Source organism: Kwoniella bestiolae, chromosome 1, assembly GCF_000512585.2.
Source record: "Kwoniella bestiolae CBS 10118 chromosome 1, complete sequence".
NCBI classification, from domain to species: Eukaryota; Fungi; Basidiomycota; class Tremellomycetes; order Tremellales; family Cryptococcaceae; genus Kwoniella; species Kwoniella bestiolae.
Window position 1 is genome coordinate 6,002,776 of NC_089241.1, and position 18,424 is coordinate 6,021,199.

General features: G+C 46.9%; 8 protein-coding genes across 8 annotated transcripts; 4 read left to right on the top strand and 4 right to left on the bottom strand.

Annotated features, from left to right (window-relative positions):
* Positions 1–165: 165 nt before the first annotated feature.
* On the top strand, positions 166–476 carry I302_102247 (uncharacterized protein; the record flags this gene model as incomplete). The annotated part of the gene is made up of 2 exons (XM_019187623.1): positions 166–320; positions 383–476. 2 exons carry the CDS (start codon positions 166–168, stop codon positions 474–476), a joined length of 249 nt encoding a protein of 82 aa, XP_019050501.1.
* Positions 477–865: 389 nt separating this feature from the next.
* Positions 866–3,281, bottom strand: I302_102248 (uncharacterized protein; the record flags this gene model as incomplete). Its single annotated transcript, XM_019187624.1, has 13 exons — positions 866–907; positions 1,000–1,094; positions 1,150–1,264; positions 1,322–1,461; positions 1,528–1,737; positions 1,804–1,933; positions 1,989–2,075; positions 2,144–2,171; positions 2,240–2,348; positions 2,410–2,638; positions 2,689–2,863; positions 2,926–3,086; positions 3,177–3,281. 13 exons carry the CDS (start codon positions 3,279–3,281, stop codon positions 866–868), a joined length of 1,626 nt encoding a protein of 541 aa, XP_019050502.1.
* A 271-nt stretch (positions 3,282–3,552) lies between these two features.
* On the top strand, positions 3,553–4,658 carry I302_102249 (uncharacterized protein; the record flags this gene model as incomplete). The annotated part of the gene is made up of 3 exons (XM_019187625.1): positions 3,553–4,135; positions 4,295–4,401; positions 4,464–4,658. The coding sequence occupies 3 exons, from the start codon at positions 3,553–3,555 to the stop codon at positions 4,656–4,658; spliced, it is 885 nt and encodes a 294-aa protein (XP_019050503.1).
* Positions 4,659–5,237: 579 nt separating this feature from the next.
* Positions 5,238–7,008, bottom strand: I302_102250 (uncharacterized protein; the record flags this gene model as incomplete). Its single annotated transcript, XM_065869449.1, has 7 exons — positions 5,238–5,679; positions 5,839–5,999; positions 6,265–6,597; positions 6,674–6,686; positions 6,754–6,784; positions 6,857–6,921; positions 6,983–7,008. The coding sequence occupies 7 exons, from the start codon at positions 7,006–7,008 to the stop codon at positions 5,238–5,240; spliced, it is 1,071 nt and encodes a 356-aa protein (XP_065725521.1).
* Positions 7,009–8,668: 1,660 nt separating this feature from the next.
* On the bottom strand, positions 8,669–10,565 carry I302_102251 (uncharacterized protein; the record flags this gene model as incomplete). The annotated part of the gene is made up of 5 exons (XM_019187627.1): positions 8,669–9,375; positions 9,504–9,560; positions 9,677–9,779; positions 9,890–9,941; positions 10,024–10,565. 5 exons carry the CDS (start codon positions 10,563–10,565, stop codon positions 8,669–8,671), a joined length of 1,461 nt encoding a protein of 486 aa, XP_019050505.1.
* Positions 10,566–11,167: 602 nt separating this feature from the next.
* I302_102252 (uncharacterized protein) lies at positions 11,168–12,569 on the bottom strand (the record flags this gene model as incomplete). The annotated part of the gene is made up of 8 exons (XM_019187628.1): positions 11,168–11,345; positions 11,406–11,507; positions 11,570–11,673; positions 11,734–11,798; positions 11,952–12,052; positions 12,206–12,251; positions 12,393–12,411; positions 12,498–12,569. 8 exons carry the CDS (start codon positions 12,567–12,569, stop codon positions 11,168–11,170), a joined length of 687 nt encoding a protein of 228 aa, XP_019050506.1.
* Positions 12,570–13,277: 708 nt separating this feature from the next.
* On the top strand, positions 13,278–14,526 carry I302_102253 (uncharacterized protein; the record flags this gene model as incomplete). The annotated part of the gene is made up of 5 exons (XM_019187629.1): positions 13,278–13,355; positions 13,448–13,655; positions 13,723–13,867; positions 13,918–14,263; positions 14,335–14,526. The coding sequence occupies 5 exons, from the start codon at positions 13,278–13,280 to the stop codon at positions 14,524–14,526; spliced, it is 969 nt and encodes a 322-aa protein (XP_019050507.1).
* A 457-nt stretch (positions 14,527–14,983) lies between these two features.
* On the top strand, positions 14,984–18,086 carry I302_102254 (uncharacterized protein; the record flags this gene model as incomplete). Its single annotated transcript, XM_019187630.1, has 5 exons — positions 14,984–15,073; positions 15,156–15,793; positions 16,004–16,109; positions 16,237–16,430; positions 16,496–18,086. The coding sequence occupies 5 exons, from the start codon at positions 14,984–14,986 to the stop codon at positions 18,084–18,086; spliced, it is 2,619 nt and encodes an 872-aa protein (XP_019050508.1).
* Between the last annotated feature and the right edge of the window lie 338 nt (positions 18,087–18,424).

Sequence of the window (18,424 nt, forward strand, 5' to 3'; positions counted from 1 at the left end):
AACATTCCCATCAGTTCACCCAAAGATGTCTCGAAGATAAGATATATAAAGCCCTCTCTTCCCCCTTGGTTTCCTCCTTCTTTTCTTTCTTTCTTCATCCCAACCAACTCAACGACTCTTACGATTAACCACCCACCAACAACAACCACCAACCAACTAGCAACAATGGCCGCCATCTCCAGTGTCGTACGTCAACACTCCAATCTTCCCCCACTCCCCAGCGTCAACTTGATTTACTCATCATCACCTCCCCAGTTCTACGTCAACAACGGCTGCGAGACCTCCTCTGACGGATCTTGCTCCACCCACGGATCCTCTGGGTGAGTCCGTTCTGCCCTATTCTCTTCCTCTTGCCAGCTAACACCAACGATCAAACCAACAGATGCAACAACTCTAACTCCAACTCCATGCCCGTTAACCAATGCAACTCCTCAGGAACTAACGGTACCTGCTCTTCATGCGGTGCTTCCTCGTAAGTCCTCCCTCCCATCGTTCCCCTCACTACAGACAAACAAAAACAAAGAACTCACTTTCTACTGTATTATCCTTATTGTACACCAAGATTCCAAGAAACACTAGCTAACTCATCGATTTACAAAGCTGCTCATGCTCTTCCTGCGCCTGTTAAGTCAGGTGTACTCTCCCTACAAATCCCTCTTGAGGGTAACAATGGGATGCCTAAGATGAGTAGGGCGGAGGATGATTCATGTACTTCTTTTTTCGCTGGGTTTCTTTTCATACTTTGATGTTACGAATAGAGTACGGATACGCAGATTTTGTTGGAGAAGATGCATGTTTTGTCGGTGATATGGCTGCAGGGCATGTGGTGCATGAGATATGGGTACAACAAGCAATACTAATGATTTTACGATGGGAACAGGATGTCAAAGATAGATTTGGGAGAACTCTGCTCACAACATCAGCTACCAACTCAGCATGTAATATACGACGAACACGATCATGACACTGTAATTTCGGTTGACAAATCGACGGACTCACCTTCAACTCCAATACATGAGTGATCGCCACTCTTCCTTCCCCTTTCTGCATCCCTTCTGCATTCTTCATTGAGACAAGCTTCATATGTACACCAGCTGGAATAGACAGGATATCAGCCATGCAAAATGTGCAACCCAAGCGCCAACTCACCAGGCAATCTTGAGGGCTCTTTTATCCTCAACATCAACTCGAACAATGGGAAAGCGTTCAAAGCTGATATACCAGATATCAACAACCTCTGAAATGCCTTCACACCCAGTCGTATCTAAAGAGAATGTTAGCCGAGATCTGATGTCCAGGATAGGAGGCTGAGAGAATTTACTAAAGCGAATAACCCAAAGTACGTTAAAACTGTAGGGAACAGGAATGCTGAGACGGTGAATAGCAATGTCCCCAGAAACAGCTGGTCCACATCATATTCGTATGAATCTGTTCTTTTCCGAAGGACGTTCCATCGTTTGCCTATACAAGTACAATGTCACTTTGTAAGCTATCATGCTGCAGCAGGGCTAGGAAAACCCAGCTAACCTCGAAATAGGTTCCATAATCCCCCTAATGACTCCAGCTGCCAGTCGAAGATGTATCTCATAAGAACATGACACAGATGCAAGTGAGAGGTGAGAATGGTGAGTGTATCCCTGAGTAGTGATAATGTGAATGTTAATCCGCCAAGTGAGGAGAGAGCGAAAAGCTGGGTGAGCGATGGTAAGAGCCTCTCAAGATGAGGTATGACGATATCTGATCAACGAGCAAGATGAGCTTAGGGCGATAAGCGATGATCAGACAGAAGCTGAAGCCACTCACCTCCCCATTTCTGAATGATCAGTCCCAGACCAGTACAGAAGAACTGACTCAACGGGGTATTCAACTTCAACCCCACTGGCCAATCGTTCAGCCATCTCAGCATGATTATAGGTACTTCGACGAGATATCGCTGATACTCCAGATCAGCTTATCGGAAGATCTAGAACGTACGAGAGCTGACTCACAGTAGTAGCATGAATGATGATCCTCTGAATGAGCGGTGAATAGAGGAGGATGAATTGCCTTGCTGTATAACCCAATATCACATCGTTCTATCCACCGAAATCTCATTCAGCTTAACTCTCTCATAACCAACAGGCAAGCTTGTTTTCAAGCTTACGAAAATAAGCCAAACGGTATTCCAGAATCTAATTATACACGACCATCTTCATCAGCGTGATGAATTGACAACAGAGGGAAACCAACAATCACTCACCGTATGTACCTCTCAGACCTAACCTCTATACCAACCCCAACCTGTCGGGTACTCATAAACCGTTCGGGTCCCTGCAATCCCTGCGAGAGACGCAAAGATATCTGATCGACTAAACGTTTCATGTTTCAGTTATCAGCACGAACCCTTCGATAAAATCATAGAGGTCTTACTGGTTGAGCTGAATGACCTGAGTGAGCCAATTGATGTAATGTAGCTTGAAATGGCGCATAGGGTCTGTGCGCACATCCCCAGCGGGAGTAGAATCCTCTTCGGACCATTCAAGATCGTATCTGATGAGGATCCCTCATGCGTATCCGCTCTGTCGGTGGTGGGATCATCCTTAGAGGGTCCTCTCAACATTCCAGATAATTCTCGTTGAACGATTTTCGTATGGTTGATCTTCCCTGCGCTTTAGCATATGAACCATAGAACGCTTGGACTATACGTACTAGGTCGATGATCTCATTCATACCTTTCCTACCACTCGATGAGGTCACGGCGATACCATATCCATCCTGTATAGCCATCTCCTCATTACGATGACCCTTGAAAGCAGGAGATGTGCGAAGATAACGGAGTCTTGCAGGATCAGGTGGAGTATACAGTATCACCTGGACCGGTTGTCTAATCTCAGAGATTCCAATCTCAGCATACGCCGAGGATACCAAGGCTATGTGTAAACCTACGAGCATGATATGGGTATTCCATTCTTATCTAACCAAAACGAGATATCGCTTTTCGGGGTGTCAATCCTCGATATTGCAGGTTGAGTGTATCCCAGGATCTGTATTTTCGGCCCAGGTTCTGTAGATATAAGTCTTTCGAATCTCGTCCCGTCGGTATCCCTCTAAGAGTGCACAGAAATACTTAGCACGCATCACCATAGCTGGATGAGGACCGGAAACCCATTCCAGCTCTAGATCTTTGTCGAACTCACCCATCTATCCACAATACCGACTACACAAAGTGTATCGTCCAGCCTACAGCCTACGACAACACCTTCGTCGCTTTCTAACCCGGTGCTGGGCCAGAATACTCTCATCTTGACATAGGCATCGCTGGATCTACAGCTATCGAGAGAATAACTAACAAATACACGAGAATGGGACATCTTAACTTTGTTGTTGACAAGTAAACGTTATAGGTGGAGCCCCGCAAAGCATCTTCAGTCGGAAAATCCGATGAAGTTACTCGTAAACATGAAAAGCTGGAGATGGTCAACATCATACAGAGTATATTCGTACCAAATCGACCAAATCAAACACGCATTACACCTTGCGCTCGAGGCTAGCAAAGGGTCCAAGGCAAACAACATGTCCAACCCACCAGAGCTCGAAGCTCAGCTCGACCTCCTCCAACTCCTAACCTCAATGTACACCCCCACCGAGCTGCTCTTACCTGAATCGACCCAATCCATCTTAGACACCTATCTTAATGACCCCTCTTCCAACCTCAACGGCAACGTAAGGGGAATAGAAGAGCTGAAATGTGAATTAACGTTACCCATAGACGAATACGATCCGACCGTAGATGAAGAAGTGATATTTCAGATTCACCTCCCCACATCCTGCAGGGGTGTGAGGATACGACCCAAGCAGCCTTTATTCCTAAATCGGAGTCAGTACGAAAGTCTACTAGAAGAAATACCGGTATATGATGAGGGAGAAGAACCTTGTGAATACATCTTGAGCAGGATCGAAGCCGTCAAACTGAGGCTACAATGTATATTGGCGGAATCGGCAGTACACGACAAAGAAGGGATGGTGGAAGAGGAGGAAGGAGATAAACAGATAGATAGGGTATGGTTCTGGTTACCTTCTTTATCAACACGCGAAAAGAGGGACGATATGGTGAATTTTGCGAAAGAGGTGGGTCTGACAGGGTTCGTTCTGGCAGGTGAGTCGTTTATCCAGCTCCATCTCCATCTTGAATGCAAAACCTCCTGATCAACACGGGAGAGATCGGAAAGAACTCGCTATTCAAGAGAAACTGAGAGCAAGCTTCGTCCAGATTCACATTGAGATTGAGCTGACAGATCTTGATCTCTCGACACAGGTAAGCCAGGTATACTATGCGTGGAAGGGAATTTACAAGTCATCGATAAATACATGTCAAGGATTAAATCGGAATCATGGTCGGATATTCCAAAACACCATAAAAAGGTGAGTTAGCCGTTCTTTTAAATCACATGGAATGGCTGGAGCTGATGAGTGCCATGATATAGATAACAGAACGACTCCGTCGACCACTCCCCTCGCCCGATAATCGAGCGTTTACAGATATGAAGGAAATCACAGATATCATACCGCATTATGGGCAGTACAATCACAGGGGAGATATGAGCGAGGTCAAGAGGTTGATGGACCAGTGGGGTGTAGGTGACGATTTCGGAGCAGTAGTCATGAATAGTGGGGCGTGAGGAACGAGAATTCGTCTTTTGGGTTTTTTTGGGGGTTCTGATCTGATAGGATGCTTTGGGAAACTTCATTTGATCCATTGTTGTATACTAAACCATGCACTGCACTCTTTTTCCAATTCACAAGTCAAGTGAGAACGTTATTAGTCTGATAAAATGCGTACATATATTCACATACTATCACCAGAACCGGGATATCTCGTTTCAATCTGGGTATATATGGAAGAAGGTAATTCGTAGGGTAAAGAGATATGAGCATTACAATGAACATCACGAAAGATACCCAATGTTGTGAAGAATTAAGCAAGGAGGAAAATCAAATAGTAATGAATAGTTGGAGCAGATCAAGAAAGATCCACTTAGGTTGATCCCTTGGATTATATATACCGTTTGTATCCACAGGATCCAGTTCGTCCAATGCACCTCGTATTCCAATTTTCGTCTTCCTTCTTGAGCCCAAAATCTCTTTCACAACGGTGTTGACCAACAACCCATCAGCCGCACCTGCTGAGCAGCTCCACTGCAAGATCTTCCCTTCCTCAACCTCCCAAATAACACCTATAACCCGTTCCCCCGCCTAAACTAGAATCGTCGTCCATTCCCAACCGGAGCATATCCTCTCTGACCCTGTTGAGGTGTCGGTCCACCTCTCATCTGTTGCTGTTGCTGTGGTGGGGGTGGTCCTCTATAACTACCCTGCTGTTGGGGTGGGGGCACATGATTACGAAGATTAGGATTATTCCTATACGTCTGAGCCAGATTGCTAGCAGGGTGCTGTTGTTGAGGCATCATGGGCGGTGCGGACGATGCGATCCCAGGGCCACCTCGAGAAGGTAAGGACGATGCTATACCTGGACCTGACCCGGCGGATCTGGGTCCGTTCGATGGTGGGACTCGCTGTATTGGGCCAGGGTTGGGTCGCATGGAGGTAGCGGCGGGTGAGGAGGTCGCGGCTGGGGCGGTGGCTGTTGAGGCGGGGCCGAGGATACCGGCTTTCTTCTCGGCTGCTTGGAGAATTTGGTCGCTGGAGGGGGGTATAGCATGTTAGCCTCACTCTCATATACAGATGAGAGGATTGTATCGACAGCACCTTCCACTGAGAGCTACAGGAGGAGTGGTTCACAGGTCCGACTCCTGGACTGGAGTAAGGTAAATTATGGAGGAGATCGATAGGTGCACTCACTCAAGCAAATTCAAACAAGCGCAGCAAACCACCCATTCCACACAATCTTCATTCCCAACACCCAACGTCTGCCAGACTTGCTTTTCATCCTCGGTCTTACCAGTCACGGTGATTCTAGTACCTCCTCCCTTTTCAGGCGGGTTCTTGGCCACTTTGCCGAACTACCAAGAACAAGGAAGACAATGTCAGCTATCAAGCTCAGTATATTGGTTCTTGCGGATCCCATGTCTTCTGAAGAGTAGGGAGACATCCGTTGCATTCTCTCCAATCTCACAACCATAACACGATATGATCCATCTAATCTCTCTTCACCTGCCAACTTCGCTTCTCTCTTGGTCATCACGCGACCACCACTTGAACACCAATCACACCAATCTTCCGTCCGCCAGCTCCGCTGCCTCATCGAATACAACCCGAAGAACTCACCTCAATCCTCTTCGGCGGGATCTGATGACCAGCATACTTAAAGTAAAACATCGTCCAAAACTCCGCATTCGGATTAGGTTTCGAGATCTGATACAGCGGTGTATCATCCTGATTGACAATCTTATAAATCGGTGACATCACACCAGTATTCTCTATTGTCCACCTGAGATCTCTGGAGGCTTCGCATCGCACGACGTTATGGGGTTGTTTGTTGTTCACTGTGGGGAGGGATGCGGAGGAGTGTCCCGGTTGACCTGGTCGAGTGGGAGGGAAGAGCTTGGCGACGCATAGGTCGCCTTGAGGTGAGGGGGTGAGGAGGTAATTTACTCGATTCTGAAGATAAGTCAGCACTACCGAACTACAGCTATTGAGGGGTATACAGCGAGAGGATGGGTGAATGGTAATTTACCTCTTCGGTATGGCTATACTTCCAGTCTCTAGATCAGCTTCCATTTCTCATTTCTCTTTCAAACGTTGACGAGCACTCACAGATAGGTATACAATATCTGATTTGGCTGACCTGTCATCCACCATCCATCGCGTCAGCATTGATCTCCTTCCTCTCCTTTGGTACCAGGAAATGAGAACCCACCATGAGGAGTGACGATCAACGTCGGTAGATGATTGGGCATAGGCGCATGATGCGGGGATGTGAACCTGTTCAGACCATCTATCAGCTCACTGCACCAGGAAGAGGATGGTGAGGTGTTGCACTTACACGGTATATATAGCTGAGTTGGTCATTTTATGGTATAGTGAAAGGCATCAAGCGGTCCCAAGTTGAGTGTCGAGTATCGAGTCACAGTGGGTATCACGTATTGGTATAGATGTTCAGGTAGGTACAGACAGTAGTTGACACGAAGGAGCAAACGCAAAATGATAAACAATAATCAGCATATTGACGTTAGCCTCAGCTCAAGCCGCTTGGCTTTGAAAGAACCTTTCATCCATCCCATTCCCGCTCAAACGCGTCTGCCCTTCCTCTGTATCCTGCTCAATGGAGTGATACCACCAGGGAGGTAGGGTGGAAGTAGCGCAGATGGATCAAAAGTACTTACCCGCCATGACTACCGTTCCTACTTCTTATACGTTATCCTGATTTCTTCAGCTGGGTTGAGGGATAGGGGTCGATTGCTGTTGTCAAGCTTAGAGTTCCCTTCCTTCCTGTCTACGTTTTATGTTTATATATATCCCTTGCTGTATGTATAAGCTGCTTCCTGATCGAAACGTGATGGTTGTAATTGTGCACGAGGTGTGTTGTAATGTCGATCTTTATTATTGTGGTATTGTGGTGGCAAGAGTAAGAGTAGGATCAAATGTTTATTGTTTATCTGTTTCGGGTTGGCGCAGGGATGATAGCACTAGCACTAGTACGACTACACGCGTAATGTTCAGGTCAAGTTATAGCGATCGCTTGTCTTCCTTGTCTATCGTGAGGTGATGGATGAATTCTTGGTTCGACGATAGAAAGTGAGTATAGTAAAGTGGTCGTCTGAGATGTTTTCTCTCTACATGCATGATCTCTTTGTTGAAAAGGGGACATATTCATATATTTGTTATTGACAGGTCAACTGATAGTAGGTAATGCCAAGCTAGATCTGGTAACGACCATTTTGTAATCTACATTACAACTCTTCACTAATACCATTCAATGTACCGTCAAGCCACCATCCTATTCCCGATTAGAAAAGTGATATAACCCATTTGAAAGGGTTATTTGATACCGGGTGAACGGATGGGACCGTGCACTGCCCTAGGCCTAATTGTCTCAATCTCGTCCCTGATTGATCCACAGCGAGTTACATTACCGGCAAAGTGCCACATTCTGCTGAGCTGCATACAATGATTGTTTCGTGCGAGCCTCCTTCCTCTGCTAGAAGCGAGCCTTAGTGCCATGAATCGATGAGTAGCATAGTGGATGTCACACACAATGAATTTGACTTTGTAGTCTCTGGGATTGAGATATCCGTCGTTTCATCGAAAGACGAGAGTGCACTTGAGTTTCATCTTTCTCAGCGCATTCGGTCCGTGCCCGTTATGTATAACACCAGAAGCACATGAGGGGACGGACTCTTGATTTAGCGGCATTTGAGGTATCGAAGCGATACTGTCAATTTGCAACAGAGACGAGAGATGCCAACGAGTCCATCCGAGCCGTCACTTCTATTCGAAATGTTGCGATAACTATGTATGTCAATATGATAAATGCGTTGCATACAATGTATCGAAAAACAAGATACAAGATTCAAGATCTGTAATCCTGAATGACAAAGGACAAATGAGACTAGTCAGCGATATGTCCATTTCCCATACATTCACTAGTCAGTCTTGGATCCTTTCCGAGACAAATGGAATAACAACAGTGTGGTCATTTGCCCTCCGTTTCATCCGGTCAATACCAATATCATCGTAATCTCAGCATCCCACCCTCCACCCTCCCACCCCTCTCCTCCACCCACCCCTCAATCTCCCCTTCATCCATCCCCAAGAACTTCCCCGCCCACTGCACCGAACAAGACATATATCCCTTCCTCAGTACCGTCCAGGCTCTCTCCCGCACGTTATCCCCACCCCAAGACAAAATCACTCTCTCATACTCCGTCGCTGAACGTGATAACTGGAAATATCTTATCGGGTTGAATGAAGTGGATGTAATAGCTTTAGCGAGGGAAGTTGCGAGATTGATAGATGATGGGGAGATGAACGAGATGTATGATGGTATCTCTTCGTTCTGATCGGCGTGATTCAGAGTGATATCGTCGAATGCTATTCGTAATCGCTTCTTGCGAGGTGGATTGGTAAGGTTCCAGTAGGTCGACCAAAATTCGTTTTCACCTATGACTACTAATTGATATAGCAGATATAACACCACGAAATCTCTTCTCCTCTCTTCATGGGAGTTTTTGAGGGACAGATGGTTCATTCTTCGCTCTAGACTTTCTGCCTGTATTTCAGCTGGAGATCGAGGTATGTCCTTTGATTTCCCTTGCCCTCCTTCTTCCTGCCTAACGTCCAAAGCACTATACAAGCCCGGTACCAGCCCACTCAGCGAGGATATCAGCTGAGGTCGATTATTGGCTAGTATAGAGAATTGCGCGGATGATTCGAAGACTAGGGGAAAACGTGATTTTATTAGATCAGTCATCCTCACCTCTCGATTGATGGTCTTCCTGACCGAGACGATGCCAGATTGGGGAGAGGCAGACGGACGAGTCAATGGACAGGAATCATTGGCTCACCCTCTACTGCGAATCTATCGATCCTCCCTGAAGCTACCACTCCTTCCCTCAATTTACCTAGATATCAGAAGACGGTATATCAGTTGTCCACACGTGAATCACCAAACATCGTATCATTAAATGTGTGTGTCTATCGATGATAGCAAGGAAGATAGATGCAGAATATGACTTACGGAGTAACAAGACAATACTACCCAGACTCTCCATCTCATCCCTTGCATCTCTCTTCGGAGCCTTATGATACGTCGTATGGAATGTCGAATGATGTTTTTGTATCTACGAAATGATGCATCAGCATCGTACCTCGTGATGATATTTCATAGGTACAGTGTATGCCTGGATCATATAACGAAACTTGATAAGATAGATGGGCTATACAAACTCACCTTCCCCTCAATGAACACCCTATACTTCTCCTGGACATCCCAATCTTTCAACCTACCACCCATCATCCCATCATCCCATTAGCGATACTCCTTCACCCCCAACAATGCTGAGACAAGGTGAAGGTATAACCCACAGATCGCCTTCCTTCCCATCCCCTCCGGATCTACTAACGCTCTGTATCATCTCGAAATCAAATTCCTCATGGTCACCTCCCTTTCCCTTTGCCTGTTCCAACGTCGCTCGCATAGGTCTAATATCGCTCGCGGGGGAGGCCAGTACCGGCGAATCAGACCAATTCTTCTTGGACCTGTATACGTTGGAAGACAAGGGACCAGGTTGGTTGGATCTGTAGGTGTGATGACCGCTTGAAGATGAGGGACCGGGATTATTGGGGTTGCGAGGGCGAGGGCGAGGGCGATCATCATTTCTCGAAGAGTAGGTCGGATCGCGTCGTTGCTGTTGCTGTTGTTGTGAATATCCATATTGACCTGAAGGTTTGTCGTATCCATCTTTCCCTATATACGGCCCAGATCCTGCTACCTGCTCTGTCCTGTCCTCAGTATTGTATCTTCTAGTATATGATGCTCGAGCGGAACCATCATTCGTACCTTGTTGTCGTTCATCCTGCGTTGGAGCATTCCGCTGTCGCGCGTGGGGTGGTTGATACCTTTGCATCTTCTATTCTACTCTGGACAGAAGGTAGTCAAAAGCGATGTAACCGAGTTGATTGATTTCACTCCTGCGGAGAATGGAAGATTAAGAGCTATAAAGGTGGAGTTAAAGCAAGTCGGGTAGTTGTATTCAGGCACAACAACGGGACAGATCGACGGCATCATCATCATCAGCTTACGACTCCTTCCCCAATCACGCTCAGAACTCTTTGCTGCCTGCTTCGTCAGAAGACCTTGTGAACGGGACGGGGCTGATATCAACTGCTCAGCAGCAAATAGACAGACGTGAAGAGAGAGAAAGAACATTCATCCATCGACAAATCATTAGGGGTGTTATATAGTAAAAGAGACGTATATGAGTTTATGAGTAAAGAAAAGAGAGATGATCATCCGATAATAAAAGTGCTATATATATATTTCGTTTATATGTTTAACAGATAAGTAATGGAAATAAAACGTGAAGAATCATCCATCCATTAAATCCCGTTAAATGTGAATCCTCAAGAAACTAAGTGATCAGCCATTCATCCCAAGGTGAACAGGATTGTTGTTTGTTTGTTTTTACTGTCCCTATGTGATTCAAAGACCTTCCAACTAGGCAGGAATCTAAAGGAGCATGGCGAGACCACCAACGGCAGCGAGGGCGACAGCGGGGAGAGCGATGACCTTGTTGGAGAGAGCACCGGAACCAGCAGCTGAAGAAGCGGCCGAGGCAGCAGCAGAGGTGGCGGAACCAGCAGCTGAGCCAGCGGCGGAAGTAGCGGAACCAGCAGCAGAGGTGGCACTGTATCGTGAAAGGGGTTAGCAAGACCCTGGCGAGGACGGGTGAAAATGCTAAACTCACGAGGCAGCTCGGCTAGTGGCGGCGGAGGAGGCAGCAGAGGAAGCGGCCGAGGATGAAGCAGCGGCGGTGGCAGAAGTGGTGGAGACGGCGCTGGAGACGGCACTGTGAATGAAGTGTTAGCGTCAGCAGAGTCAGTGTGACAGAAGGTCAACCTAACTACTCACCTGGCAGTTCCAGAGGATGAGCCGGTGGTGGTGACAGCACCGGTAGAAAGACCACTAGTAGAAGCGGTGGTGTTCAAACAAGAGCTGGAAGAACCGGCTTGAATCTGTTCGTGGGGAAAATCAGTTTCCAAGTATGCGTTGTCCTATCATGCAGCAGGACTCACGGTCAAAGGAGATGAGTAGGCAATGGTTCCTGTGGAATCAGTCAACTTGAGGGTAATGGAAGTACCTGGTGGTAAAGCACAGAGATCAGGTCAGCTTGATGTTTTCGCGAATGGGGCAGAAATGGGAAATGAGGGGTGAAATTCCAAAATGTCGGCAAATGAACGGTCCTGCTCGCGATATAGGCGTACGCTCGAGGACAGGCATCGAGTAGACTCACCAGAAGCGAGGTTGACGTTCCAAGTGATGGGGGAAGTAGAGAGGTTGTCACCGATAGTTTCAATGGCAGCAGCTGAAACTTGACCACCAGGGATGACGGCACTATTGTTGTGATGTGATTGGGTAACGTCAGCGCACGGATGTCTCAGTATCACACAATAAGCTTTGAGTGACGCCAAGACCTGAGACGCGAGTCCGAGTCTCGGCGAAGTTGGGTAAGTGGGATGGGTGTTGTGGTGAAGCAAAGACACTTACAGAATGTAAGGAGCGGTACCTTCAGCGAAAGAGATGGAGGCGGGTTCTGTGATTCAGTCGAATTAGTAATGTTCGAAAATGGTATGAGACGGTGTTTGGATAGTTTGGGAACATTACGAATCGGCCGCCGATATAAGTTTGGTTTACTCTCGATCGGCGGCAAACGACGATGAACTCATCGACTCACGACATTGGACAAGGGCAGCCTGTGAAGATCGAAGAGAGGTTAGCATGTGTTCAAGACGCAGATAAACGAAAGGCAGAGAGAGGACAAAGGAATAGAATCGCTTACAGGAGTGTTAATGGTTAAACCGTAAGCTTGACCCATGAGGGCGACGGCGAGGAGGAGGTTCTTGGAGAACATTGTAGGATGTATTTGGGTTATTGGGTTGATGAGAATAGAAGAGTAATGTATGTATGAGATGAGATGATAATGTTCGTTATACGTTATGCGAAAGAAGAAGAAAGAGAAAGAGAAAGGACAAGAGGATGTTTATTATATAGGTGGTGGGGTGGCTTATTGTATGGGGTCTGAGACGATAACGACAGGACAGGATAGGACGGTGGGAAGGGATTATGTGTATATACGATGTGAGTATACGGGAAACACGAAGATCAAAAGACCTGCGCGTCAATGCGCAGTCTGACCGTATACTGTATGTCTTAAGGTCCCACCTACCGTTTCTCAGGGTTTAACAGGGTGAGTTATTACTGTTTCGGGTAAGACCGTGAGGCTGTGCCTCTTATACAACCAATAGTAGAACGTTGAGTCATGACGACGTCGTTCCTACTCGACTACAATAGACAGAGAAGTGGAGGACGTCCACAGTCCATTTTACATTCTACAAATTTCTAGTCTAGTCGATCTTTCATCTTTGTACAAAAATAGCATAGCACAGAGTGATTCAACCCTGCTCTTAACTAATGCATGTTGGTTCCGATTCCAATCTTGATCTTTTGGCTCCAAACTTTAAATCGACTGATGAGGAATGGGTCGATGAGAAAGAGAAATCAGTCAATCACGTGTTTAACGTCCATTCGGGTCTTTCTGAAAAGGCTGAGATGAGATGAGATGATGGGAGACATTTCGAAGGGACAGGAGCCATTTCCGATCTCAAGTTTACAAGATGACTTGGGCTCATTCAACACTGTCAGTATTGAGCTCGTTTGAATTCATGTGGTCATCAATGAACAGGATACCGCTAAGATACTGACAACACTGTCGTATCGGTATACTGATAGTATATAACCGACTCGATATTTCCAGACGGAACATCCATAGCATCCTCCAAGGCTGAACGTAATGATTCAGACGATGACGAGGTGGATGATCTAGAAGGAAACGACCCTTGGACATGTTCTTGCACCATCGATGATCCTGAAGACCAAGATGTCGCTGTCCTATGCACAGTAAGGGATAGTGATTCCTGCGACTGCGTGAGTGGGTTCGGTGAGTCGAAATACCTTTTTCCCCTTCGAATCCTGATGTATGTTAACTCTCCTCGCGGACTGTATAGGCAATTTCTACACAAAGCCCGATACCCATTTCCATCAACTGCTCAACCTTGATGCATTACCTGAAAGACTACCGTTAGTCGAATGTTCACCTCAATGCCCATGTTTCGAACGATGTGCCAATAAACTCACTCAGCGAGGGGTACGGTAAGTGTCTAAACGCACATCTGTCTTGAATCACACTAATCGCACCACAGTGTATCACTAATAACCAAGCCCGCTTCATCCGGTATAGGTCTCGGACTCTTCTACACTCCCAACTACGATAGTCCAACTCTACCCAAAGGGACATTTATATCTCTATACGCAGGAGAGTACCTCACCACACACCAAGCTCGCCAGCGATGGATCGATCAACTTAACAACCCAAAAGCGGGAGAAGGTAATTATGTACTTTCAGTGAAGCTACCAGGGGAGACATGGCATATAGATCCAAGATATAAAGGGAACATAGGGAGGTTTCTCAATCATTCGTGCGAGCCGAATTGCGTTATACAGATTGTAAGGTGGGGTGTGGATAGTCTCCCTAGAGCGGCAATTTTCGTAAGCATCTTCTCTCATCCAATTTATTTTGGTGAAGGGGAGACGATGTGCTGATATTGAGTGTTTTGTAGACGAAGAGAGATGTGGTAGATGGGGAGGAATTGACATTTGATTATGCCAATGCGTCGGGGTCTACTGGTATGGCATCACATCTAGAGGAACAAGGGCTAGTACAAGATGGGATAGACCAGAAAGGGCGGACCAGATGTCTATGTGCAAGTGAGAGGTGTAGAGGCTGGATGCCATTTGATGAGAGGTTGTGATTGCACTGGGCATATATGGGAATATGTATGCATGTTCATGTGTTGTATGTACAGTATAGCAGCAGTACTCTAGTACTGTTCTTGTCAACAAGCTGTGCCTGAAAATGAGGTAAAGTGAATGATTGACCGAGTGAAATCGCGTCAACCACTGTTCATGTCATGTTCTCTTACTCATGATCTCTCTATCTTCTTGTCTTCTCTCCTCCCCTCACATCTCATCCAACATACACCATACCATCTTGCGATCTTGTACCCACATAGCATGGAGGACCTTCATTGACGGTAACCAACGGTCTACCCCAAAGACGACTTGAAAAAGTCCCATTCACCGGTAAGTCCACTTGAGGTTTCCTTCTTGTTAAGCAGTCGTCTATACTAATCCATCCTGCAGTCTTGCCTCACTTGTAGCTATACCACAATATACATCCCTCCGAGACCCACTCCGATCCCCGCCATCATGGAGAATCTGTTATACGGAGAGTCCATTATATTCGCAGAAGGGCAATTCACAGATGAGCTTGTCGAAATCTTGAGCGAGAGGATCATCGTAAGTCACTCGAGAGAATGAAATACTCCCACCTCTTCCTGTCAAAAGAATGAAACGTACTGATATGCCCATGCATCTGCAGGAACTGGGCGGCACAACCACCTCCCAACGAGAAGGCTCGACCATCCTCCTAGCCAACCCTTCCCACCCATCATACAAACAAGAACTCGACCACATAACCTACCTCCGCAGGACCTATCCCGACATACCACAACCAAATATCCAGCCCTACCACTGGATAGCCAACATTTACCATTCCAAACGTCTTCTCCCTATCGAACAGCTGCCCATCATATCCCCATTATTTGTATATCCTACTAAATTGGATAACAACCGTCCAATCAAGGTATGGGTGTCGGTCAACGTATCGCGAGAAGAGGGTGAATCGCCCGAACAGGCTCGTGATGCCCTCTTGGGGAAGTTGGAATGTGCAGGTGCGATTGGGGTGGTGAAGCGAGCTACGGCGGATCTGTTGGTAGTTGATGAGTCTAGTGCGTTCGCGAAGAAGGTGTATGAGGAGCGGAAGAGGTATGGGAGGGATTGGCAGAAGATTGTGGAAAGGGATTGGGTGGATACTTGTTTGAGGAATAGGAGATTGGAGTGGAAGATACAAGATAAGAAGAAAGGGGAAAAAGAGAGTGATGAGGAAAGTTTCGTAGAGGATGAGACGGCACAGATGAAGAGGGACGGTGGGAAAGGTCCGGGTAGACCAGCGGGAGGGTGAGCACATTCTTATTCTCAACAGTCGATTGACCTGAAGGGGTTGGTGAATCTCATTATCTATCCAGTATGAGCATTGTTGGGATCCAGTCCTCTAGACTAGGCCCGAACGAAGGATACCCCCCTTCTGCACAATACCATCATGTGATCTCTTAAGGGAAGGGAGGGAGAGAGCGTTTAGAGTAACGCTGACGTTGTGATTATCCCTAGACCAAGAAACGAATACACTCCGCAAGACGATGATTTCCTATGTCGATATCTGGCAGCTCACCATCCCACCGGTTCATGGGGTAGCAGGAAAACGTATGAAAACCTTGTGAGCTGTTCTGTTTGATATTCGCAATATTCCATGAACAGAGAGCAGCTTTGCTTCCATAGCCTGTAACGGACATCACCTCCAATGATACTGAGCTAGGTCGAGCTGACCTCGTCTGTGTACACAGTTTGCATCGGTTGGACAGTATCCTATCGCAGAACGGCATTCTGGCCAATCATGGCATGAGCGATTCAAGAAGAATCATGTGCAATTTGAAAAGCGGGTCCGTTATTACGTTCAAGGTGGGATAGATAGGAGGTTGAGGACAAAGTCGGAAAGGGACAAAGCCACAGCAAAGCCGACTCAGAATGACCCCAACCTGTGAGTCTGTGCTTCACGCTTGAATCCCAAGGGACAGACAATCTCATGCTGTGTTGTGATTATAGTGAGCATGCTATCCCTCCCACGACGCAAGCCGGACCGTCACGCCCTACCGTCACTCCGCCTGTTGCATCTTCGTCATGGGTCTACATGGGGAAGACAAATCTCGTTGACTTGTTCGACGAAGAATCACCTCCACCTATCCAATCATCAACGAAGGACAACGAACGGCAAGCTAGAACACAGAACAGTACTCAAGCGAATCCCATCCCAGGACCGTCTGCTATTCCAGCTGTTCATGCTCCCGAAAAGCCTCAGAAACCGGAAGTTCCGCCACCTGTCGCTTCGACCAATACCATTGACCCTCAAAGTGGTCCATCAAACCCCTCTGTGTTACCCCAATTGGATAAGACTGCTTCCACAGCAACAGACGATGAAAGCCTGTTGAACGATCTGATACCTGATGAAAGTCAGATACCTGCGAGAACTTTCGCTTCCCGCAATGTAGGCCATCAAGCATCCAATCACGAAATGACAAGTAAGGATGCTCTTATATCCCGGAATCAAGAAAGGAGGAATTCGGCATTACCACTTTCTCATTCTGGATCATTGACGGATACGAACGACGAGCACGAAAGTCAGAAGGGCGAAGCTACTCAAGCGATTCTGGCTGATTTTGCCAAAGCGCAAGCAGCAGCAACGCAGCAACAAATAGATGGGAATGATCAAACCAGCAAATCCGTCAGAATTGACGAGGAAGCTACAACGATCGTACCGCCTGAAACGGATTCTGCCCCTAATCTCGATGTTCGAACATCCGCACCTGAACCATCCTCAAACACGAGTACACCTCGACGACGACCTCCAAATATCCAGAGCAGCCAATCATCGCCTGTTCAAATCATCCTCAGTCCCCCTAAGCGATCTACGAACGAACCTGCCTCCCAACCTATCCAACCTGATTCTTCGGCAGATGGAAGACCTTCGACGAGCGATTCCGCGAGGATGTCCCTCCCGTTCCAGTTGGAAGTCAACATTCGAGCTATTCCAGCTGAACAAGCTGAACCCCAACCGGTAAATCATCAACCTCCACTGGAACCACAAAAAGCTATCGAAGCTGGACCTTCTGCCGAGATATCGACCCCCCAACGTATTTCCGATATACCCGACTCGGTCTCAGGCAGTAGTAGGAACAAACGTAAATCGTTACTACAGGAACATCTGACATCATCAGCGACCAAGAGACGTCAAACACAAGAAAGGATATCCCGCCGAGCCTCCACCAGAAAATCCTATGGTCTCCATAATGATGATGAAGAGGACGGAGACGAACCAGATATGGTCCTGCGAGAGACATCCATCCCACCCCGTCCAATTAGGATTACACCTTCCATACCTACCTCTCCTTCAATACAGTCAGTGAGAGCACCGAGTCCGCCCTTGAGTGTTCAAGAGAAGAACGAGAGGTATCTTAGAGGGAAAGAATTGATGGATAGGAATATACAGGCGTATAAGGATAGAGTTTTAGCGCTGTCGAAGAGATTTGGAATGCCAACTGGTCAGGTGTTTGCGTTTATCAATGAGAGGAAGGGGAGGGGGAGTAGTGGGGAGAGGTATTGGGAGGAGATTGAACGTGCTTTGAGGGAGAGGAAGTGAACTTTTTGAAGGTGTTTGATCGTTTTGATTGTTTGGGAGGAGGGGGGAGAGGGGAGTTCTTGAGAGTATGTGATACTAGTGAATCTCGTGAGTGGAAGTGTGGTGGTGAGAAAGTACGTATCTTATGTCATTTTGATCGATATGTGAAGAATTGTAATGAGATGTAACGATCGTCATGTTGATTGCCGAAGCACAGTCCCAAGTCTGTAGCAGCTCTGTCGATGGGCGACATATCCATGCAAAAGCAATACTGTAATATCCCCAAGCATGAACTTGTGAAGCTAATGAGCAACTAGCGTAGCTTGAGGCAACCGTGAATTATGGCATTATTCAAGCGG